This window comes from Drosophila ficusphila, unplaced genomic scaffold (assembly GCF_018152265.1).
Source record: "Drosophila ficusphila isolate 14025-0441.05 unplaced genomic scaffold, ASM1815226v1 contig_198, whole genome shotgun sequence".
Taxonomy (NCBI): Eukaryota; Metazoa; Arthropoda; class Insecta; order Diptera; family Drosophilidae; genus Drosophila; species Drosophila ficusphila.
Window position 1 is genome coordinate 3,209,564 of NW_025064092.1, and position 25,901 is coordinate 3,235,464.

Consider the following 25,901-nt stretch of genomic DNA (forward strand, 5'->3'; position numbering starts at 1 on the left):
ATTTACCATTTCCTGTTCAACAATGTCTTACTCAGCTGAGATTTCTGTCTTGACTAAGCTGATTCTGAATAACTTTACTCACCTGTTTTGTGACTTCCACAAACAAACTCGGCCAACCGAGAATTCGAGTGATATCATTAACCATTTTGATCTTATTATCTAGGCTGTCTTTATAAAAGAAGATACGATAAGATTGTTATCAACAGAAGAGCCAATGTAATAAAAAAATGTATCACTTTTTGCAGTGCATAAAAGTTTATAAATATCTTATAGATATCTGAACTTTTGGTTAAAATTTTCAATGATTTTATTTGGGCTCTTTTTTAAATTAAATATTTTGTTGGTCTAACATTGTTAACCATTTAACCACACATTTCTTGTACTTGTTGATTTTTTTCTAGTTTCTAGATTGGAATGCAAGCTCTTTAAAATGTTTTTCTTACCACTATGTTTTAACTCGTATATTTAAAGTATTTCCCTTTCACCAGTCTGAAATCAATGGAGCATTCCTAGTACTTGTTTTTTATACGCCGTTCGTTCCCCGTTTAAAAGGAATTTCCATTTCCTTATTGTTTGCCCCGTTTAAGTAAGTTTTTCGCCCATCAATGGTTTCCTTTGGTTGAAAACCACTCACATTCTCCACATTCCTGGAAGTCCCCTTTCTTCGCCTTCCAATCACAACTTGTCCATTTCACAGCCCGCTAATCACTTGGCAGTCACAGTCGGGGTCACAGTTTCCCCCGCCCCCTCCGCTCGCCCATTTCCCTTTATTTTTCACTTGAGGAAAATTAGCTGAGTGCTGGCAAATGATCCGAAGTTGTTTCTCCGGGAATCTGAGTTCAGAATCCAGAATGCGAATGCGAATGGGACACTTTGCAGATGGCGCGTTCAATAAGTTGGCGATGCGGATGCAAGTCATGAATGCCATCACATTCATGACCAGTGGCACAGTATTCGGGATTCAGTTTTCAGTGCTGAGTATTCAGTGGTTTCGTATTCCAGTATCCAGTATCGAGTATTCAGTGTTCAGTTTTCTGTTTTCAGTGCAAAGGGCTGTCCACAATTGAAGGCACAGCTGCTTCTGCTTCTGCTTTAGCTGCAGTTTGCAGATCGCAGATCACAGATCACGATGCCTGTCCGCTCACGCTAATGAATGCTGATGATGACGAAGTGCATGCCGGCCCTCTCAGCCTACACTGAGAAAAAAGCCATTGATTACTTTGTAATACTAAAGAAAAATGTGTAATTCAAACTGATTTTTTAAATGATGTTTTCCCGAAGTTCCACGTTTTAGATTACCCACAAAATTTCTGGATATCCCTTTATATACATACAAAGTTCGATTTTTAGTTTATAATAAGTGAATTTTAAATTTAATTGAAGTTTTTCTTAAAAAGACATGAATATTTAGCTTTAAAATGATTCGAATGCCTGATATGACATTATTTTTATTCCCAATTAATTTTTGTACAAGACGATCTATAACCTTTATGTTGAAATATAGATGTAAGGTCTTAAATAAACAAATTTCTAAAGATCATCGTTTGTTGTTTCCTAAAGTATGAATGAAATGCCATATTTGTTTACGTTTTTTTTCGGTGTTTACTTGGGTGAAGTTCGGAAAAAATAGCGATGTGGATGGGGGGAGACAGGAGAGAGGGACTTGTGCTGTCCGGCTGATGTTTTTGCGTGCCGCAATTTCAATTTGTTTGGCCACTTGAGGTTGCCCCCCTCCCTCCCTCGCCCCCTTTTTATCACCCCTCCTCCATTGGCATTTTCCCCGCCTGTCTTTCACTTTTGAGGCCGTGTTGCGTTCTGCAGAGCGACTTGCGCAAGCATTTTACTTTATTGGATGGATGTCGACCACTTGAATGGCTCGCAATGGGATCCCCCAGTATCCCCCAGCATCCCCCTTCCCCTCTCTTTACCCCACTTTAACCCCTCCTCACCCCCCTTTAACCCCCAATCCCCCTTGGATTTCCATCGTTCGCCTTGACAGCTTGCACTTGAACTAAAATGCCTCAAACTTGCTGCTGCCGTTTTTATTTTTTTTCCTCTTATATTTTTTTTTCTTGTTGACAACACACAAATGGAAAGTACAAATAGAAACCGAGCACCGCTTCTTCTTCTTTTTTTGTTATTTGTTGTTTTTGTTTTATACACCTATGTGTTTTTTTTGTTGTTTTTGTATTTTGCTAACGGACTTTTGCCTGCTTGGCTGCATTTCAGTGGCTTAGCCTTGAAAAACACACACATACACACACACACATACGTATGAATCTCTGGATTCGACATACATATTCGATTTGGAGCTGCCTGTAAACGGAAATGCATCAAGCCATTTTCTCACCTCGTTTTCTTTTCTCTCTCTTTCCCCTCCCCCGCTCTTCCCCTCTTCCCCTTCCTCCTCTTCCCTCCTCCCCTTTCTTCTTCGTTTGAATCTCCAACTTGATTCATCGTTCTTCGTCGTTTGGCCGGCTTTTTATCTGCTTCGTTTTTTATCTGACTGACTTGTCACTCTGTGGTTATTGCTCCCGATCCTCCTTTCCCCCTCTCTCTTCCCCTCTGCCACTCCCCTTTTTACGTCCTCCTCTCACCTGTCCATCAAGGCTTATCTTTTTTAGGTCGGGCTGCTCCAGAGTTATAGCTCCATTTGCCCGCTGATAAATCCCAACACTCTGCTTCCTCTCGCTGCCTTGGGTGCACATAAAAAAATAACAATACAAATTATAAGTAAAATCCCAGGAAAAACTAAAAAGTTTTAAGGGATACGAAATACATAAGCAACTCTTAGGAAATCAGAAATATGATTTCCCCAAGAGAACATAAAGACTTTATAGAGATACGACTCAAAATATTTTTACTAAAAACGGCACTTTTTCTAAAAAAATTTAGGAAATATATTTATATATATGTGTAATGGTTGAATCTTTGGTTGATCTTTAAACCAGATCATATTTGAAAATATGTAATATGAAGAAATTATTTGTGTTAGTAGTTTGTATAACTATATTTTAAAATCCCATTTACCATACTCAATGAGGTATGACCATCTTAACAGTTTAGTAGTTAAAAAAGCTAACATGCAGATGCTGGTAATTTGCGAAATACTTTTTTCCCTCGGAAGAAGTTTGTTCCACTCAGAAGATCCTCTTTTTTCTGTATCTCCCCTTTTTTTTTTCAATTCCAGTTTCGGTTTCGTTGGTTATTCTTGTATTTTTTCTCGCCTTTGGGCGTTGCACCTTCTTTCTGTTTTCCCTTGCTCCTTATTCCTGTTCTTAGGGTCTCCAGACTTTAATATTTCTTTTTTAATATTTCCAACAAGCGACTCGCATTCCTTTCATAATTTATCGGCAAATTTCGAGGCGCATTCAAGGTCGTCAAACACATAAAATTCGGGAAAGTGAGGAATACGATTAGATTTTGGGCGTGATAAGTCGAAATTGAAGCGGGGTTTTTTGTTTTTGGGATTCCGAGCTCTGAATTTCGCCGCTCGTTTCCCTTTTGCAACGCCCCTTTTTGAAATGTATTTTATTTTTTCTGCCCAGCCAACTGTGCCAAAATCAACAGAAATCAACAGAAAATCAACTGACCAACTGACCAAAATCGTTGCAGGCTACTGTTTCATTTTCCCTTTGTCTGCGCTCAATCGAGGGGAAAATCCATCGGAAAAGGGGGAAAATCCGAGGGGAGGGGGTTGACACAGACGGAAGCGTCAACATCCATTAGCCACAGGCCAATGAGCCAATTAGCCAACTGCGAGCTATTCGACTGCCACCCCCAAGATTGATGGAAAACCACTCGAAACCTCAGGCACCAAATGCAACTCCAACTTTGTAAGCCTGCAAAAGATGCACTGAAAAATGGGGAAAAACAATGTTGCAAAAATAAGTACACTACAAAAAAATTTCATAAATTTAAAATGCAAAAAAGGAAAGAACTTGATGTCTAACTTAGGGTAACACAGCTTTTTAAGTTGTTTTGTGTTAAAATTAAAAAAAAAATGGTTTTATCCATTGAAATCAAGATTATATATAATTATTTCCAAAACGAAAAATAGTAGTTATACATGGATATAGCCGTACATTTTTTTCTAAGTGTCCCCTGAGGTCGAGCTGTCATCACTTTCGCTGTCGCCCGAAGGAAAATCTGGCCAATTACCCAAGGGGGGAGTGAAGTAGATGGTGAATCGGAATGGGGAATGGGGAATGGAGAAGGGGAAAGGGGATTGGGTGAGGGGTTCCTGGCTTTTTCGAACCTTAGATGGTCAGCTTTAATTAGCAGCCGGCGACAATCGAATCGCTGCGAATCGGATCGCGATGGATCGCAATGGATCGATCGCTTGCGCAGTTATTTCATCAATGACATTTAAGGCTTCATTAAAAGTCCTGCAAACGGGCGTGACCTTATTTGGGGCGGAGTGACAGAGACAGAGAGAGATAGAGATAGAGGAACCGAAGGGAGCCGCATACACGAGTATATATAGTATAGTATAGCATAGTATAGTATAAATGGAGGATCTCTAAGGCCGCCGCATAAATTTCATTTGATTGGACTTCGCTAACGAGCTCAGCGATGTTCGCGTGATTCGTTTTCGGAATTCAAAACATTGACTTAGGATTTCAAGCTAAAATATTTACAATCTCGTGTATAACTATTTATTCGCTACTCCAGTTTCGCTATCTTATCGGGTAGGCTTATGTTTACCGTTATTATGACGGGAATCAGGAGAAAATGTGAGTCAGCCGCGTGCGTGAGTAATTTTCCGCAAATTTCGACAGCCGCAAATAGAACATTCCATTCATGAAATGCTAATATCGCTTATAATGGGAAATGATTTTCTCATTAGTGCCGACTGATTCACCAATGCAAACATAATAAAAAGAACATCATCGAAATTGGTCATCAGTTTAATATTTTAATCTCCTTTCTTATCTGTGACATATCTAATTATAAAAGTCTTATTTTAGCCCTATCAACACTCTATATTAAGCTTATAAAATTTTGGAAATTTAAAAATACAATATATTCAGAAAAATCCTGAACAAATCAGTAAAAATGGAAAATACCGTACATGTATTTTTTTTTAATAGTTTCTCATCCTTAAAATATTTCAAATTTTGAGGAAAATCCCATTGAACTCTATGAACTTTTGCTCTTTTCGTGTCACGTCTTTTGGTGTCATCTCCAAGGAGCGAGTTCAGCTAAGCATCTTCTGGTGCGGCTCCTGCCGTCTTCCCCACCCCCAATCCCCTCTTGAAACCCCCCTTGCCTACGCCTGTGGCAGCACCATTAAAAATGCAAGTTGCCCGGCCAGTTGGCTCCGCTGGGCCGTTTGTCCAAGGAGCTTGGCCACGTTTCGTTAGCCCGTTTCGCTTTTACTTAACATTTGAAGCCTTTGCGCCGCTAATTGGCTGAAAATACCAAAAATGGCAATGCATGACGATTCCGCTGGCCGAAGGAGCAAAAGGGGATTACGTGATGGGAGGGGGAAAGGGGGAGGAGGGGAGGAAAGGTATGTGTCCATAGGAGTCGGCGGTTGGGGATGGTCTTTGATCCAAGTGGACCCTGCCGTCAATAGTTGGTAATACCCACAGATATCCTGACTCAAAGGGAGTTATAACCATCAAGAATTAATGCATTTTACTTCGGATTAAAAACATTTATTAGATTCAATATTTTCATTACCAGTTTCCCAGAAATATTTCGCTAAAGTGACACCAGTTCCCCAGAATGAATTATCTATAGTTCAACATTTCTGATACATCTGAAAATATATGCACACATTCCCCTATTATTTCCAAATCTAATCAAGAGGCGACATATAGCAATAATTGCCTTCATACAATCTTAAATCAAATTATACAGCCACTTCCTTCCCCAGAGGCTGTGACTCAAAAGTTTTTACCACAATTATGAATATTTTTTTTGTGCTTAGCCAAAACACCAAAATATTATATGGCCAGACAGCTATATGTTTTACAATACCAACCCCAGGGACTCGTAATTTCCGCCAGAGATCTGCTGTAATCGTTTGCCCAAAGGATTTTAAACCGCTCCTAATTGACAGTCCCTGGAGGAAAATCGCAATTCCAGTGGGCGTTCTTCCATGTGTACTATAAATAAATAATATTTATTCGCGTTTATCGATTGCGTGGGTAGCAGCAAAAAAAAAAAAGGAAAAAAAGAAAAAAAAAGCGTGGGTGCAAAGCTCAAAGCTTGCAGCATTATTCTGCCACATGGAAAATCCCGAAACTGGCGAATCACGGGGCGTGCATCTGCGGCATGCCACTTCGATCTCCGATCCAACGATCAGTGCTGCCACAGAATTTGTCTCCGCAATTCGGTTTTATTTTCTTATGTTACCACTGCTTTTTGGCCAGCACTATCTTATCCTGGCCAAGATATCGGGAGACCTTCGTTCGTGGTTTTATTCCAAGATATTGCTACATTCCATGATAAAAGAACTTAAAGGTATAACTTGATTGGTTTAACAGGCTTACAAAATTACTACCAAGAATTTTCGTAACAGAATTTAAGATGGAAGCGTTTTCTTTGTTAAAAAACTTTTAAAATCAGATATTACAAAAGAAATTAAAAATTGACCAATTTAGGTTTTAAATAAATACCTTTTTATGTACATTTAATTACTTTTTAATGAAAGATATTTTTGTAAAAATCATTTAAATAACATACATTGTTTTTGTATTTCAAACATTTTGAATGAAATGTTATTGTTGCGAAGAAGTTATTATTATTTGCAATTAAAGGAACAATATTACTTTTATTTTATAATTATAATTTATTATTTTATTCATAAGTTACTTAAAGTCTAGCTTTAAATTCTCTGTGTACTCAACACTTTGAAGAGCCTGGCTTTCTTTCTTCTGTGGCTGCTGCAGCTCGTCGTTGTCAATAAAAAAGCGACGGCAAACAATTTAAATTTGAATTTAAATTAGCCTCCGCTGCGTTGGCCAGCAATACCAAAAAAAAGAGAAGAAAACAAGAGAAGAAAGAAGAGCTTTGCCCCCAAGATTTGCATTTTCCCGTTGTGATTCTTTTGGAGTTGCCAACTAAACAGAACTCAATACTCCTAACTCCGCTTTTCTATTCAAAATATTAATTGAACACGTTTCTTCCTATACTTTCAGGTATGTACTGCTTAACCCATTAGCTGCAGCTGTGATTAATTAAGGCACAATCGTTGGAATATCTCATTGTGAGTTCAATAACAATGCAATGAGTGAAGAACAAAAAAAAAAAAAAAAAAAAAAGGAATACCAGACCCCACTGACAGTTCGCATTTAAATGTCAATCAACGGCGCACAAATACGCATAAAGGAAAAGTACTATACTGACAGGGATCGGGACAGGAACATAAAGATATATAGCCATAGTCGAGGAGTGCGGGTGGCACTCATTTCGGTGGTAATGGCCACGGTGGTTGTAGTGGTATTGGTGGTGCTGGTGAGGCTGGTGGTGGTTTCATTAAGTCAACCGCTTAATGCGATTTTGACAAATAAATTCATCAACACTTCCGCTGACAACTGGCAGATGGGGCAGCCACACACACACAAAACAGCAACTACTGCAAATGCAACTGCAACTGCAACAGAAATCGCAAATGCAACTGCAGCAGAAATTGCAACTGCAGCAGCAACAGTTGCACAGGAGAAAAATGTGTTTAAAACTAATGAAAGCAAACTGATGATTAAATATTTGTCATTTTACAATGACTCCTAAGTTTTTGTGACTCCAATAAGTTTTTTTTCTTTCCTATTTAATCGATATAATCCTTTATAATCATATATTATCCTATATAATCCAATTTAATTCTTTTTAAATTGTGTCTGAGCTCAGTAACTTATTTTGCGATTTTGTGAGAGAAGCAAAACAATAGTATTTTAACTACTTTTAATTGTTTAACCATTGAGCATTCTTTACCAGAAAATTATCTGATTTTAAACTGCAATTTATATAGCCAGCAATTTTTCTCAGTGTGTGACTTCTGCAAAATGTTAACAACGGCAGCAACAGGCGAACGCATTTGAAATTCAAATTTGAGCACATTTAACGAGCATTCAGTTGGACAGGACAGCAGTTGTAGTTGCGTTTGAGTGGTTTCACTGTGCTGGCGATCGAGGGGGAGGGGCAGGGGGAGGCGATAAGTGGGTGAGTGGGTGAGCGGGTGGTGCAGTGGGTTAGCAGCCACTGTGCTTTATTCGCTGTTTTTTGCTTGTTTTTTTTTTTCGCCTGCCATGTCGACGCTCATCAGGCTGACAGCTCTGGCAGAGCGATAAATTTACCAGGCACCCACCATGCAGCACCACTGCACCACCGCAGCAATGCACCACCACCACCACCACCGAGCCACTAAGCCATGCTGCTAAGCAAAACCACTCAAATTCACTGGAAGTTCGGCGGCTCAAGAATTCACAGAGTTAATTGAGCATGCAAACAGATCAGATTCCACGCCTGCCACACAACCAAAAAAAAAACCCTCTTTCAATTGGTTTTTCTTATGTTTATTGTATATTGCATACATTTTTTTAAATATTTATTATTTTAGTCCATTAATTTTTGCAGTTTTTGCATGCAAAGTGATCAGATTACAAGCTCACCCAACAGCCAAGATTAACTTCAACCTTTTACATTTTTATATTTTCTGCATTCTATGTTTGCTTTAAAATATTACAACTAAAATACCATAAACAAAATCATAAAGATCTTGTGGCAATAATTGCATTATTTTACCCATCAAAATCCGTAGATATAGGTATTATATTAAAATTAGAATAGATATTCGAATATCATATTTATTTGTCTACTTCAACTTATTTAATGTTCTTACAAATAGTCTCATTTTTTTTGGTAATTCATAATCTTTAAAATAGTTTTTAAAACCTTCCTTTGAAGTTTGTTTTTTCCAGTGTAGGGTTTTAGGTGTTGTTTGGGACTCGATTTTAATAACGTTGTGGGTTCTTTTTCCGTCCCCATTTCGCAGAGTAAACACAAATGCTATATATGAATATATATTGAAACGTGACAAGGGGAATGGGGATAATGAAAAGAGCGAAAGAGACAGCAATATGCAAACAGAGGGCTTGCAAATCCAACCGATATTGTATATCTGAATATCTGAATCCATTTGGGGAATGCACTTAATGCATTTGTTTGCCTGTTTTTTTTTTTTTTTGAGTAATCCAGCGTTTCATTATTTCAATATCTGTGTGGGCGATTCTCAGATAAGCTCGGCGATCACAGTCACCCATAAAAGTCAGCGGACCTAATGAACTTGCAAATGTTTATGACTTTTTGCGAAGCTGTTGGAATTTCCATTGATTTCCAAAGCTGGCGAATTTGTAAGATTTCGCTTTGATTCCCGATTTAAGGCTTATCGCAGTTTTAAGCAATGAAAAACCCACACTCAAGTTTTTATTGCTCAGTTCTAAATAGGAATTTTTAAAGTTCAGATAAGCCATGAATGACATTTTTTGTATACGGTTTAGCAAAGTTGTTAATAGGATTTATTTTAGGTTAGCTAAAGTTCCAGTGAAGAAAAACAGTTGTTTATGTTAAATAAAAAATAAATGTGTAAAGGCGTATATTTTCTAGAATTTGATTTTTAATTTGGTAAAATGTATTTTGAACGCAAACACAAGTTTTACATACAGTAAAACAAGACTCCCAATTATGTATTTCAAATTCCTGGTATACAACAAAAGCCAGAATTAATTTTGAATCAAGCCTCTTGTTTGTGAGTTTTTCGTTTGAATTTCAATCGCTGAAGAGCCACAACAGCGGAGGCTTTTGTAAACCAACTAAAATCCGAACTGAAAGCAAATCGAGACGAATCGAATTTAAAATTGATTGCCTCCTCCGGATGCGATGAATTTCCAATGATCGCAGCAACAACAAACGAAGAGCCCTCGAAAATAAACAACTGCGAGGGCATAGTAATAAGTACACTTGAGCATTCCATCCATAAAATGAGGCGATATGGATTAGAGTTCAATCGCTATGGACATAACAATTATGATAATTTCGGATCCACTGGCATTATTCGTTTGCCGTCCACTGATAGTGGCTATCAGAAAAAAACAAAAAAAAAAAAAAATCATTCTGCCGCATGGCCCCCAAATGTTTGACCCACTTACAATAAAAAGAAATAAAGGGGAAAAGCAGGAAGTATCTGGGATGCTATATGCTATATCTATTCGACATATGTTGCCCTAGCTCCACGCGATTTTTGTTAGCTCGTAAAGTGCACGAAAATGAAACAGATTGCTTGGAATAAATATCAGAATAATTTTTGGAAATTATCCGTATTAATAGTTTACTAAAAAAAAAAAATTTCATTTTATTATATATAAATAGATATAAATAAAATAGAATACGTGAGTTTATTGAACAATAATGAAAACATATCTCAACAGCTCTTATCTGTGGTTCCCATTTGTTTGAGGTTGAGTTTTTTGTTTGAACAGCTGCAAACTCTCACAGACCTTCTATCTCTCGCTTTTTTATGTCGATCTCTCATCACTACATTTTCGGCTTTTTATTTTTGCATATTCAATAATATATTTTAATATTATGAACCACACTTTATAAAAAATTTTTCGTATTCGAAAGAAAAAAAAACGATCAAACGTGCGAAATTTAAAACTCTTTTTATTTTGTCAAGCTTGCAAAAAGTTTTTTTTTGTACAAGCGAATTTTTGTGTACAAATATAATATTAACTTCTTTTCAAAAAATAAAAAGAGAATTGAACAACATATTAGGTAATTAAAAAATCACTGAAAAGGAGGCATTGTTTTTTATAAAAAACCACTTAGCTTACCTGGAAAAACCCCTCAGCCTCAAAATTTAGTATAGGCAAAGCAAGGCGTTCGTGAGCCCGGAAAAACCCAGAAAAAAATACAAGAAAAATGAGTGAGGAAAGTTCGCAGAGCGAGAGCGGAAGTGGAAGTGGAAGCGGAAGTGAGAGCGAGGATTGGCCGGAAGAGGATGTGGAGCGGGCCAGGATGCGGGGATCCTCGGAGGATCTGGTGGGCAACGTGTGGCTGAGCGTCCATGGATATCCACCCGGGGACGACAAAGCAATAATCTCGATATTTTCACGATTCTGCTCAGTGTACTCGTATCGCCAAAGGAAACGGGGCATCGAAATCCAATTCACCTCCGAGGAGCACTTGCAGCGTGGAGTCCTCATGGCCAAGCGTCTGGTTGCCGGCAGGATGCCCATCCGTTGGCATGTGGGTCGTCTCAATGAGGATCCGGCCGGTGCCACGCCCCCTCCGCCTCAAGGGGGCCGAAATCTGAGTGTTTTCGGGAAATTGCGAAAGGCGTTCGCCAACTACTTTCACCAATAACATTTAACAATAACAATAACAGTTATGTTCATATATATTTTATCTTGGGTTTAAAAGCATTTCAAAAATACATTTTGGGCATTACCCAACCAAGAATTTCATAATTTTTTGCATTTAATAACAAGAAATCATATATTTCTCAAAAGAGTTCTTCTGGTTCTTGCAGGTTTTATCTCATACTTCAAAGCATTTGCAAGAACATCATTTTTATAACTTAATCGCATTCCAATAGTATGAAACACGCTTCTGTAAAAATATATATATTTTGAACTAATTTTTAACAATTCCAAGAACAAAACATTTGAGCATTTCATTCTGATAATTTTGCAAACTTCCTGCTGGCATTTGGTAACCAGCATTGAGCAAATATTTTCTTTAATTATACTGATGTTAACATGTTTGAGCACTAAAAACGTGATTTTTCTTAAAGATTCGTATTTTCTTTTTATACTTCTAAGAAAAACAAAATCCTCAGTTTCCTTTCTGCATTTTTATTTAGTGAAATTCCTGTTCTAACTAATCACTAGTCTCTAGGGAATTAACTAGCAGATTGTGATTTCTTATTCCGTTCTATCTTCAGCAATAAAATAAGGGTTTTGGTCCCTTGGGTGAAATCCCTCACAATTGCCAGCCCAAGTCAAAAAATTAAAAGTGATTTCCACCCACATAATCCGCTTAATTTTGCGACTTGGCATCAACACAACTCATACTCCGTTTAATATGGAAATTTAAAACCCAGACAACATGTTGCTGATCACATAAAAGTCTTGCCAACCCAACCACCCCATTCCATTTTTTCCCACCACCCCCTGCTGGCGCCCACATAAGGCCAAAAATTAAATGGAAATATTTTCGAAACCGAAATTAAAAACAACAAAAACCAGCCATAAATAAAATTCTCATATTGCAGAGTCTTCAATTAAAACTCATTAACATAATGGCCTAAAACAGCACTCGACTAACTGCCGCTGAATGTGACAAAAATAAAGCAATAACACTGGCGGCGGTATTTTTGTGGGGAGGAGGGGTTGAAGGGGGGGTTTGTCTGCCTTCAAAGTGAATTTACTTGTCAGTGTCGACGCATGTAATTTATGCAAATTTTATGCGCACACCAACCAAAAAGCAAAGCACCAAAAAAAAAAAAGAATAAAACAAAATTTAACTACTGCCAGCGAAAAACTGACAAAGACAGCGAAAAACAAGAAAATAAAAACATTAAGCGCAACGCACGCAGAAATGTTATTTTTTTTTTTTTTTGTTTTGTTGCTGTTTTTGTTTTTTTGTTGGGGGGCGGAGGGGTGTGTCGTTTTCATTTTAGTTTATGGCGACATAATTAAAATTTATACGACTTACAACCCGCATTTACAGGGAACGACAACACCCCTTTTTTTTGTAGGCCATTACAGTGATAACACGGCGATAGTACCGGCCTTATAACATCGATCATGCTTTAATGCCCTTATCTTATCGAAAATGAGCTAATACGGCGTAATCGAACATATAGTGCAACTGGGAAATAAAGTAGGCATTGGCTAAATATGATTTTATAACACTCCAAAGCTAATTTATAAATATATATAAATTAAATTGAAATCATTTTTATAGAACTTTAAACTATTTTTCTTACCATTTATTAGGTATTTTGTATGACCAAAAATTTTCAGCTTATACAGGATCCACTGTACTTAAGTGGTTACCAGCAAAAATTGTGTCAAATTATGAGTTGAAATTGGGAAATCCTGAGCCCACTCCTAATCGCTCCCTCTCTTTCTTTCGCTCCTTCTATTATTTTGGGGCACGCCACTTCCCTCTCTTTCCCACCTGACACTATTCACCGTGTGTGGCCGTTCATGTCAGCCGGCGGCATCCCCATCTCACTCGCTCCTCCGCCCTCTCCCTCTCGCATAATTCTTTCAAATTCAAATCCAAAGCCAGACAAAAACAACACTAAATTATGAAGGAGAAGACCCCCATTCTTGCTGTCTCAGTCGCACCTATCTGTTGATCCTTTTCTCTGCTCTGAAAAATGCAGAGAGAAAAAATAAGTTGTAAGGTTAAAATTAAGTTTAATCGAAACACAATTATAAATTACATGGAATGTTATAAGTGATTCCAATTTTTTTTCAGTGCCTTGTGGCATTTCTTCCTCTTCATCTGTTGCTGTTTGTAATTTACCTGCCTGCCAGTTGTTTTGTTTACCTTTGCCGGCATTTCCCTCTTCACCGAGTATCGCTCACCTTTTCCCCTGCTCCTTGTTCTCCTTTTTTCGATTCTCTCCTTTTGTATCATCTCTTTTTTTACACCGCGAAAAAATTCTTCCATTCAAAAAATGGTTAACATAAGTGGTTTAACGTTTACTATAATTTGTATTTAAACAATGTTTAATGAAACTAAATTTGGGTTAAGTTTCTATGACAGGCCTATTTTTTTCATTTTATAATTAGAAAATTAAAATGTCCAAAATTATAAGACTTTGGTTTTACATAAAAAATAATGTAGTTCAAGTTAAAATGCTTAATCATAAAATTGTTCATTATGTCATGTACTATTTTTCTTTCTGTGTACACCCTTCTCCAGTTGCCTTCCACTTAGCGACCGCTATTAAACGTCATTGTCTCCAAGCCTTCTTCGCCTTTTCTCGAGCTTCTTCTGGATATATGGATATATATGCGTGTTTTGTTTACGGTGCGGCTTCGTCTTTGTCAGGGAAGGATAATAAAAAACGAAATTATGTTTAAATATGGCCATCCCCCCTTTGTCTTCCCATCCCCGGCCCTCACTTTCTTTTGGGGCATAGGCGTGTTAACGTTTTTATTGTCGCCATGTCAGTTCCCATAAATGTGCCACACAACACCCGTATATTTGGAAAGGAAACATCGAAATATATAATAACCCTGACCTGTTCTCCTTGAAATCCTCAACTTGGAGTATTAACACCACTTTTTTTTTTAAATATTCGATTTGAAGAAAACCTACAAACATTTAAAGGTATGCCACTTCAAAATCTGATCAAAATTAGAAAAGTTATGAACTTTGAATTGGCGAATTTTGGTAAATTTTCAGCAATCCCACTTTTTGGGAATTTGGAAAGAAATAACAACAGGTTACCTCCGATTAATTAACTTCGATTAAAGGAACCACACTCTAAGCTTAAATCCCTCTTCCGCGTTCACTGTTAAAAGCCCATATCGCAAACAGTTAGAAATTAATTGGATTGCTTCCATTAACCGGCAAGCGATATTTATCGTTCGGTTTATCGAATTAATCAAGCATCCTCCTTCCCACTCCCCACTTTTTCCCCTTTATTTCGAAAACTCTTGATCTTTGCTAGGCCTTCGAGCAACAACAATTTGTTTACCAACAATTTATGAGCCCAGCTAGCAAAAGTCAAAGAGAGGGAAGCGAAGAAATACAGTCATTCTAGTATAAGACAAATTTTTTAAAACCTGAAAACTATATTTTATAATATGTATTTTATATAATTTATAAAATTTAATTGGTTAACTGATTTATATATTATAAATTGAATATATCTTCATACCTTCATACTTCTCTTTTTATATTTTTCTTAACTTCACATTCCTTCATGTCTGGCTTAGGAGGGTTTTACTGTAGAGATAGATTCAGGCCCGAAGCTGCGCATGCGCATTTGCCAGAGACAAATTTCCGAACGCTGATCCAACCGCTTGACCTTGCCATCAATTCTCATAATGGAAATGGCTTGCGATCCGGGGGAAATGGAAATGAAACCGCTGGGCCGCTTTCCCAACAAAAAAAAAGCAACAACAAAACGAGAAAATCCCAATACAAAACGCGATAAGCTGCAAAGCCGCGGGCCAATTTGTGCTACTTGGGTTACGTTGATGGATAAAGGGGCTGTGGATCCCACAGTTGCACTGGAAATAAAGTGATTGGAAATAAATATATAGAAATATAAAAATGCATTTCAAAATTAATACAAAAGTAAAGAAAATATACAAAAACATACTTCGTAAGGCGCGAATTATTTTAGAAATCATTGTGCAAATATATTGGTATAATCAGCAATAAGTTTATAAATGGTAAACCAATAGCATAAGTAGCTTTTTTTGAATTTTTCTCTGTGCAGATAGGTGAGTGTATCGATGGTGGGTTGGTGGTTTGGTGGCTTGGTCCGATGGTTTGCTGGTTAGCTGGGTGGGCGGTTAAGCGGGCTACCGCGGCAATTTAACGCTCCAGTGGTCACACACAAGCACACACACACACACAAACGCATTACACACAGGGAACCATATGTAGATCAGCGAGATATATGTCCATATGGGATATGGAAGCAAACATCTGCATCTGTGTTGACCCACAATTAATCAGAGCCGCACAGCTGCGAACAACGCACGAACTTTTTTTGGGCAGAGTAGTTATCAGTTAACACTATGTCGGCCCATCGGGGCTGCATTTCCTGTATCAATTTCCCATTCGGCTGGTCAAATTAACGAGCCGTGAGCGATGACCCAATCGAATGTGGAACGAGGTTGGGCCATCAAAGTGCGCAGTTCGCTCATTTCCCCAGAGCGCTTCTTTGGGCCTTACCCTATTTTAACATCAACTTAATGTGGCAAAAAATATTTAAAAAAGCAAGCTGGTGTGCAAATGTGCAAACCGAACAGTCAAATCTTTTTACATCTAAACAAAATAAAATTAATTATGCTGCACGAATTTATTGTTCTATAACCAAGTTTTTCCATTGTGCTCAAAATGGGCCTAAAATCCATTCAAATGGTAATTATAAACCAGCTTAATAATAGCCATACATTGTGAACTCATATTTATTGTTGATTCTGTTAAATAAAATGTTGTTATTAAAGTTTGACTTAAAACCTAAAATCCATTTTGAACTTTTAAAAGGTCATGGTGACTTATGTGTATTAATTATTCCAAATTCAACCCAACTTTTTATAATGATGTCTAAAGTAGCAAAGAACCAATTTCCAACATTTCATTGACAAGCTTGGTTAAATATTAGAGTTTTCATAGGATTTCCAAGAGTATAAACCATTTCGATGCTTTTTAATTTGCATTTTCCCGTCTGTTTTCTCGGAAACTTCCGCACTTTTTGGCGGCGCCATCGAAGGCGTCATCAACTTGGCCAGATTCCCACTTTTGTTTAGTTTGTTGCTTTTTTTTCTTTTGCTGGCGTCTTGTTCTGTGATTTAATGGACACATTATGTGCTTGACCCGCGGCGGAAACGCGTGCCGTCCTCCCATTATGGATTTAGATTTGGATTTGGCTTTTGGATTTGGCTTTTGGCTTTGGTGTTGTGCAAATTGAAACATCCGCGGATGTCAGCTAATGGGATTCGATATCTATAACCGAGCTGCCCAGCCAAACATTATGATTAACAGCCTAAAAATAAAGAAAGAAAAAAAAAACAGAAGAGAAGAGAAGAGAACCCTTGAAAACCTTGGCTTCCCTACGATTTGGGCATGACTTCATTCGGAAAAGTAATCTTTGCGGCTTTTTTTGGACACGCGCGTCATGGCGACACCTTGACATGCCACGCCCACCAGCAACGAATGACTTAACCAAATCCCATCAAATTATGCGCATTCGCTGACTGCCCGTCTTGAATTTTAAGCCCTCAAATAGCTCCCCATTCCCCAAAAAAAAAAAATAAAAACCAAACATTCACCATGAAAGAAACCCCCGAAAAACCGAGAAATTTATTGAAGTATGTTTTTAGCTGTCGTTTGTCGTTCGTCGGATGTATTTTGTAGTTTCTGAAGTGAAAAATCTGTCGGGTTATTGGGTTGGGTTGGGTTACGTGTTGTGTGGTGTGTGTGGTGTGTAGTGTGTTGGAAGATCCGATGATGGAGGGCCCACCGACTGCAGAACGGATTCAACTAAATATATAAATAATATGCAGCCGAATTCGAATCGGAGTGAAGATGAAGGGAGTGGCACTTTGGGGTTAAGTTGATCGGAGTAACAAGAAATCAGATGCTTCGATGTGCACGAGCAGGAAATCTGAAGAATAAATGCCAACGCAAATACTTTGGTGGTTTAATAATATTTTTCGATGAAGCGAAAGATATAAAATGGGAAATAGGAGATCTCATTTGAATTAAAAATTTGAAAATATTTGGAGTTTTCGATGTTTACAAATGAATTAAAATATTTTGTTCCGTTTATTTCGAATTTTTATAATTGGAATAGTTTGGAAAAATATGAAATTAAATGCCTCTTAATATACGATAACAAATTGTGAAGAATAATTAAAAAAAATAGTTCTTCTGCGAACTGCAATATAGAAATTTGAAGGACACAGAAATAAGTTAATATAATGAACTTAAATCTTTATGTGCAGATTAATATTGAATATAAAAAACCCTTGACTGCAACTTTTCTATTTATTTTCCCCCCTTACATCAAACAAATCCCCGCCTTCCCCTCAGAAAAATAAAAACAGAAAGCAGAAAACTTGATGGATGACTTTGACATTGAGCCCGTGGTGGTGCGAGTGTCAATCGTCGTCGCCTTTGTCGACTTAATGCGCAAATTGAATTAGGCAATGGTAATTCAGTTGCTTCTGTTGCCATTGTTGCCGGCTTTCGGTATTCCTAATTTGATTTTGGTCGCTTTGGCTGTCAGTTTACAGGCCCCCAAGTCCAAGAGATTGGCCAATCGACAATGGACAATCGCATTCCAATTTGACGCAAATGCTGCTGGTTGTTGTTTGGCTCACAGACTCCTCAGGAAAACAAAAAGCGAGAAGTCTAGAGTATTTCTCTCCGCTTTTCGAGACAGCTGCAGGTAAACGACACCGCATGTCGGCTATCTTCGATTCCGATCGGACAGGTAACCAGAGTTCAGGTAGAGTAGAGAACTCCTCCCGCCTCCGATAACTTCATCCTGTCGCAGCAGGAAGTATCCTGCGAATCACGCATCTCCGCTCTTCAGTTTCCCCTTAAATGGACGGGAAAAAAGGAGGAAAAACAATAAACAATAACCTAGAGAAGGACGTGACTAACACCGATTGGCCTACGGGCATAATTAGGCCCGAATAACATCACCTGGCGACAACTCAGCACAATTGGCACAATCACCTCGGGGCAAATAGCACTCTGCAAATATCAAATACGCGATAGCCACATCACTGAGGGAAAATCAAGCGAAAACATAAAATACATGAAAAATTCTATGATTATAAATCCATTCGCTAACAGCAATGTACGCCACTAACAAAATAATAGCTCTATTAATAAATATAGTTCTTAATAGCAGAAAATCACTTTTATTTTGGAAATGCCATCCGTTAAACATGTATTCGTAAGGAAAGACTACAAATTAGAATTATATAAATTTGAAATGATAAATAACAAGAGTGTTATTTAATTAGCAAAATATTTATAGGAATGATAAACTCGTTTGTAGTTTTACGCTTTAAAAATCCTATAATTCTCTCAAAAAAGTAACTTAAGTAGTATTACTTTTTTTGCTAAGGTAACCTGAAATCTACATATAAAAATGGTAATACAATTCCCCTCAGTGTAATAACAACCCACATTTAGTTTGCTGGCCGACTCTCCCATCTTATCGCACTGGCGTCACAAGATTAGTTTTTCGAGCAAAATTCGTTGCTTTGCACCAAATGCGAAATCGAAACGGCATCCGATGGCCGGAAACAGATCGATCCTAGAAGGGTGTTCCTCGAAGATGAGACATCCCATTCCCGGCCAAGAAACCATATACCCTATACCATATAGCATCTTTGTCTCCGGCAGATCCATAAATATTTACACCGCCGAACGAACGAGCAAGAGTTCACGGGGGTCACGCCGCGACGAAAATGAATTGAATTTTTGTGGCTGGTTTGGCTGGCAGACAAATGATAATAAATAAATATAATGCGGAGTGGGCTGCTCGATGCTGAACCACTTAGGGAAATATTGGGGATTGGGGACTCTGGCGAGGGTGAAACACTTGGGAACACTTGTGATAATCATGACTAATAAGATACACAAACAGAACACAACTTGCGGCAACCGAAAAAAAATAATAATGTAAGAAAGAGGGCAAACACAGCTGGACCAGAAAGGGGCACCCAAACCCCAGGCAGACAACAAAGTACTCACAATTCTGGCAATTGCAATTCGGGGGGTTCCTTCTGTAAGTTGGGGAAACGAAAATAAGTCTGGAGATAAGCTTATAGGGAAAAAGAAAAATAAAATCAAGAAAAGTCGAAGGGGTTCAAGTTGAAAAGCGAACTAAAATCTGGCGAAGAATATTTGAATAAAATGCTTTAAAAGCTTTTTTCAACTTGAAAAATATAAGTAAAAGTGCTTAGAATAATATCATTTAAAGTTGATAAATATAAAGTACAGGGTATAAAGTTTAAAACAAGTAACTCGTATTATAAAAGAAAACATTTTATTATTAAACTTAGTATATATTTCATTTATTTTATGTATTATCCGTTAAACTCCCTATAAGTTTATTTCTCTTGAGAGCGAGATATTTTCTTGATTTTCAAAAATACCCATAATATTTGAGATAAGAAAAAGCCTCTCCATTTTTTACACCCCTCCAAAATAATAATTGCATTTTTCTATTACCTCCAAGACATCAAGCGATGCCCTTCCTTCGGTTTTCTTCGTTTTTTATTCAATCAAACAATCAAATTCCGACAAGAGGCTCTCCAGCTGCGGGTGGTGGATGGGGTGCATATAGCATATAGAAGATGGATGCATTCAATGGCCCGCCGAGGGGTTGACTTCGAGGGGCAATGAGGGGATGAGGCCACTTGAAAGGGTTTTCGGGGCCCCATCAATTGAGGCGACACGCGCGACGCCTTAAAGCGGCAATTAGCGTTCAAATTTAATTAAATGCATTCTAAGCCGTCGTCGCCAGTGCACTCCCATCCATTCCCCAACCCGCTGGCATTATTCACTCAAGATCCAGACCCAGATCCACCACCAGAAGAACTATAACTTTGAGTTCAGCGCCATTGGATTTTAATTGCGCGCGAGCAGATTGTACACCGAAAATAAATTTCTAGTTCTTTATTTGGTACAGATTAAACAAATCTTTGAAAATTCACAACAAAACAAAAACCAAATACAGTCGACTCTCGTTAATTCGAAACTCGAGGGACTCTTGAAATATTTCGAATTATCGAGTGTTTGAAATATCAAATGGTTCGAAAATTGTTCTAGGGCTCATAGCTAACACTATCTTTTAATATGCATACCAACGAAAGAGTAACAGTAACTGAATAACTACACAAACCAATTCGTAAGAAGTGTGTGCGTCAAAAACTACATAATCAAAACAAAAACAAAGGCAAGTTTGAACTTGTCGCAAAATTTTTTCTCTGCAACTTTGAATTGTCGAGTGTTAGACGCTGATGAGTTCGAATTAACGCGTGGTTTTGTTAAATATCAATGATTTTTTCGTTCGAATTACCAAGTGTATGAAAATGTATTGATTTATTTCGAAATATAAAGAGATTTCGTAGGGACCTCGTGATAACTTTGAATTATAGAGAGGTTCGAATTATCGCAGGTTTGAATTAACGAGAGTCGACTGTATATATATTTCTCAATAAAAAAAATTGATTTCCAATTTTTATCCTTTACATATTTTTAAAGAAAATTCATTTTATTTTTATGCGTTTCTGTTTTTTTGTTTTACCTTAAAACTAGTTGCTTATTAATTTCTTAATTTTCTAACTGAACTTCTTGTGATTTTTTAATTTAATGGTTTTTGCTGTCGCGAAACAATACTCAATGAGTAAAAAACTATACCACATTTTCTTCTCGCTGTATTTTGATCTGATCAGTTCTACGATAATTGGGGGATCAATCCCCATCTGAGGCTCCCTTGGCACCCCGATTCACCCGTCACTTCCCCGCTAATTGATAAGCTAAGTGGCAAGTGCCATAAAACGAGCTCGCTCCAGAATCGCCGAGCAGGCCCAACCAAAAATCAAATAGCTGCCTTTTCGAAGTCCACCGCCCACTTTCCTTTTCTCCACGAAATCCACGAAATTCCAGCTAGATCATTAGGCCAGTTTTATGGACTTCGGGCCATGTCAAAAGATTTACGGCCAGCGGCGTTTGGTGACCAGATTTATGTGACTTGTATTTTATTTCCCCGGGCAAGTTGTTGGAAAACACCTCGGGAAAATGCAGGCACCTGCTAAATGAGCATCCGCAGCAGCAGTCCAAATAAGCAACAAAAAAAAAAAAAAAACGAGGGACATTGGACCGGGTCAAAAGCAAAGCCGGCCATAAAAACCGACGAAAATGTGGCAAGGGTCAGGTCAGGTCGGTGGATTTGGACTTAAGGTCTTCTTCAGTCTTCAGTCTTCCGTCTTCAGTTTTCAGTCTGTTGCAATCCGAGTGTCAGCGTTAATGACCACGAAGACAAACACGTGAAAAAATATGGGAAGCGGCGAAGAGAGCAGGTTAACTTGGCCCAAAAAACTCCGACTGGGTCTTGATCTAGTTTTCTTGCCTCATTTGTGGCTCCGATTTCGAGTTGAAGTTGAAGTTCACGGCGAACAGGTTCTTCGTTTTTCAGAGTAAAACATAACACTTAGATTGTCCAAACGGAAGTTGCATCATTTAAATTGAAAAATATCTTGGAATATCTTTTTTACAATATAAAAATAAATTTAATTTAAATCTACATAAATTTTATAAATACATTTTATTTAAAACAATGTCACTTGTATGCCACTCTTCGTTCCACAAACAATTCTGATTGAGTTAAGCAATAAAACTCTTAAGTGGTCTATAAAACCCTTGTCTATCAGATTGAATGTCTATCAAAACCCTTAACTAAATGGAATTTATAGTTCAATTTATAGCTAACATTACTTAACTCTAAGAGATCTGTTATCATTTGTATAAATCTCTTTTCTAAAGATGCGTGTTAATTTAAATTTATATGTGTTATACATTCTCAATCCAAAAAAGCTCAAGAAAAAATATCTATTGTAAAGTGAGAAACTTATATTATTTAATTATTTAAACAGCTTAATTATTGAGCAATACTTATTTTATTTTATTACTCCAACAATTATTTAAGCCATACTTAATTAGTAACTCCGTAATAACTCCGTTTGATATTTTTTATTTCTGACTTCATACAAGAAGTCCTTTGTATGTTTATGTGCTTATTTTTACAACTCCTTGGGGTCGTGAACTTCAGTAAGCCCTTCATTGGATGTTTGGATTTTTAAGACCCCCAAACCGACAAATGTGTCAATTGTGAGGCGACAAAAGCGATAAGTTGAAGCACGCCCATAAGTTGCTCCTTCTCCTTCTCCTTTTCGTTTTTTTTTTTGCACCACCTACACCCACCACTCCCAGCACCACCACCACTGGTTCCCCCCTCCCTCACCCACATCCCCATGGGCAATTTGGCCACCAGTTTCGCCTTTGGCCACTTAAAGATTTCTTTTATTTTCGATTTTTCTTGGCTTTTGCTGTTGATTTTGCTGCTGTGACGCTGGATAGCTGAGGTTTGATGCACTGAAAACAAAACGCTAAGAGTGTTGAATTTGATTAAAGTTTGTTTGTGGAAACAAAGAGAGAATAAGTAGAAATTAGAGAAGAAATAAAATGTTCTTTGCAGTTATTAGAAAATAGTAGAAAATGGCAAAAGAATAAAATACATTTTTTTTAACAAAGGGTCAGGGTTCAAAGCACACCGCTTCTTATTTAATTTTAATATTTTAAGGGTTTTAATATATTTTTATATTTTTCATAAAGCTTTTTATAAATATATTAAATTTCAATGCTGCTTATGACTTCACAAAATTCGTTTAAGTACTACCTTTATTTTCTAAATAAATTTAAATTTGCATAACTAAATCGTTGATTTTTCCCAGTGCAAGGAGGTTTGTTGTGCGGTGTGTTTGTTTGTGTGTGTGTGTGTGTGTGGCGTGTGTAGGTGTAGGTGCCACTTAATGGCCGCCATAAACCCACTCCTCGCCTTCGTGTTTTGTGGTTGTCGTACATGCAATTTCAGCTGTTGTTGTCGCAAAAGTTTGCCGTTGGTTGTTGCTGTGGCAGTTGTTGCATGCTGTTGTTGTTGTTGTTGCAAGTTACTGATGTTGTTGTTGTTGCACGTTGCTGTGGGTTATGGCTGAGCTTACGGCTGCAGGATAATGAACATTCATGTTAAACACGTTAAGCGAGCGAACGTGGGTGTTTTTCTTTTTGTTTTTGTTTCGGCGGTTATTTCAGCTTTTTTGCAATTTAGCCGCCCCCTTTTTGCCGGCCCTACTTTGTTGCCATTTAGCGTGCTTCTCTCCCATGATTCCACTGCCTTTTGGCCATGTTTTGCGCCAAAGAAATGTCTTTCTTCTCGTGCATTTCATGCAGCGGCAATTAGACTTACTTTGGCATTTCCCTAGCATAACTTTTATTTGCTCATTTTCAAGGGAACTGAAAATCTTTTAACACCTTTGAGTCAAACTTTGCTTTGTTAGCAAGCCAAAGATTTAATTTATTTTAATTAGCTGGTTTATATTTTCTTTTCTTTAAGACTACTTATTAAATACACATGCATTTCTATCTTTTTTCATAGTTTATGTTTAAATTTATTCTCTTTACCTTTTATTTGCTTTCTAACTACTTATTTCCATTTCTTGTTTAATTTCTCCTGTTTCCTATTCAATTAGTTTGGCACTTTTTTGTTTTAATTTTAATGCACCATTTTTTTAGAAAATATTCCCAGTGTAGACTTTTAGAAGCCATTAAACTGTATATCACTGCCCCCTGTTTTGCCACCGTATTTCGACATATCCTGCTGGGTTTTTCGCTGCTCCTTGGCAATTTGACTGCTCATTAGCGAAATCTTTCGTGCAGACGCACCCAGGTCCCTAAAAATCCCCCCGCTAACCCCTCACCAATGTGCAACCACCCACTGCACACGAGTTTTTCCCGCAGTAATTACATTTCGGCAGGGCCAAGCCCCGAATAAAAACCCAAAGTGCATTGAACCAAGTCGCAATTGTCGCTGAATCTGACTTGAACCCACCTACAAATCGATTTCCATTCGGAGCCAAAGTGACGGCCTGCAATTAGTGACTGTCCACGGCTATATAATGGGTTATAACCCAACCGATCTGAGGTGTGACTGACCGCAGATCGCAGATCGGTTGTCTTGGTCGGATTTTGCGGTTGGCTCGGCTTACCAACATGTCAAGTCAAATATTATAGGTGCACATTAAAAACCGCAGGTGTTTTGTATTTAAATTCTGTAATTTTTGAATTTTTAGCGGAAATCGAAAATATCACTCTGGTGTCAAAGTATACAAAATGTTGCCTAAACGGAATATTTGAGGTATTATCAAAAATAACATTTAGGTGTAAAAGTACACAACATTTGGCATTGATAAGTAGAGCTCATATGAATATATAATAAGTTTGGTTGAGAAATATCTTATATAATTTTATGAGGTTATAAAGTACTATTAATGTTTTCATACCGTATTAGGACATTTTTCTACAATCTTAAATATATAAAGAAATATTTTAAAATAAATTCCTTTTTTTACAGTATTTTAGTGGGAGCTCCATTGGATCAAAATCGACAGCCGAACACCTCGCACTCTGGCGCCCTCTGGCGGTGTCCGATGACCCAGAGTTTCGATGACTGCGAACAAGTGATCACCGATGGCAGGCGATGTAAGTAAATCCTGTCTACGATATACCTAAACTAACTAGGATCTCCAGCCATACATTTAAAAAAATATATATCAATTCACATCTTAAGTTTATAGGTTCTTAGTTTTTAATTTGAGTCCAAGAAAGATTAGATCGTACGTATATAATCCCAAGATAGTCGATAACTCCTAACCCAGCTTTGGTATCTGTACCCCCTTTATTTTCCACTCCAAGCCTGTATCTACATCTGTCCATTGGTGGAGGTTGATTGGTTTGCGCCAGTCCTAGTTATAAATACATTTATCTGCCTTAATAGATATCTTACCTAGTTATGTATAGTCGTAGTTTGTCCGGTCGTTTTGGTAACCCCGCTAATCCTGAATCCCGCTCCCGACTGCCAAGTGACTAACCGGAGTGCCAAGGTTCAAGGGTCAACCGGGCCAAGCCAATCTTCATTCCAGCTAACCGATTCGCATTTTTCAGTTTACCCCAATATTGATTTTGGATCCTGATTAAGTCTGCGAGTTGTACATAAACTATTGCCAAATGCTGTACAAAGATGTGTGACTAAATTTGTCTAACATTTAAACAAAAATCTTTTGTTTTTCTTATTTTAAGTAGGAAAGAATGCTGTAATCGATATCTAAACGACATTGCAGGCGATTAAATCGATAACTCATTGGATGTCAAAATTTCTCTTATTCTAAATGAATCAGGCGAATTACAATTGGTATCATCAATTCTCGATTAATTGATCAATCGTTTTTATCGATCATTTGCTGAATCGTACGATTAACTAAGCAAGCGATAAGTTCTTGAATCGTTCGTTCACATGATGAGCACCCATTATAATAATACTCGTATTATCC

General features: G+C 37.6%; 2 protein-coding genes across 2 annotated transcripts in view; both read left to right on the forward strand.

Moving 5' to 3' along the window:
• The window catches only part of LOC108095524 (integrin alpha-PS1), a 54,891-nt gene that overhangs the window by 16,831 nt on the left and 12,159 nt on the right, over positions 1–25,901 (forward strand). Inside the window, 1 exon segment of the mRNA XM_017196641.2 lies at positions 24,926–25,053. Within this exon segment, the coding sequence (XP_017052130.2) occupies positions 24,926–25,053 (128 nt within the window).
• On the forward strand, positions 10,777–11,455 carry LOC108095525. Its single transcript, XM_017196643.2, has one exon. The coding sequence runs from the start codon at positions 10,930–10,932 to the stop codon at positions 11,371–11,373; it is 444 nt and encodes a 147-aa protein (XP_017052132.1). The 5' UTR covers positions 10,777–10,929; the 3' UTR covers positions 11,374–11,455.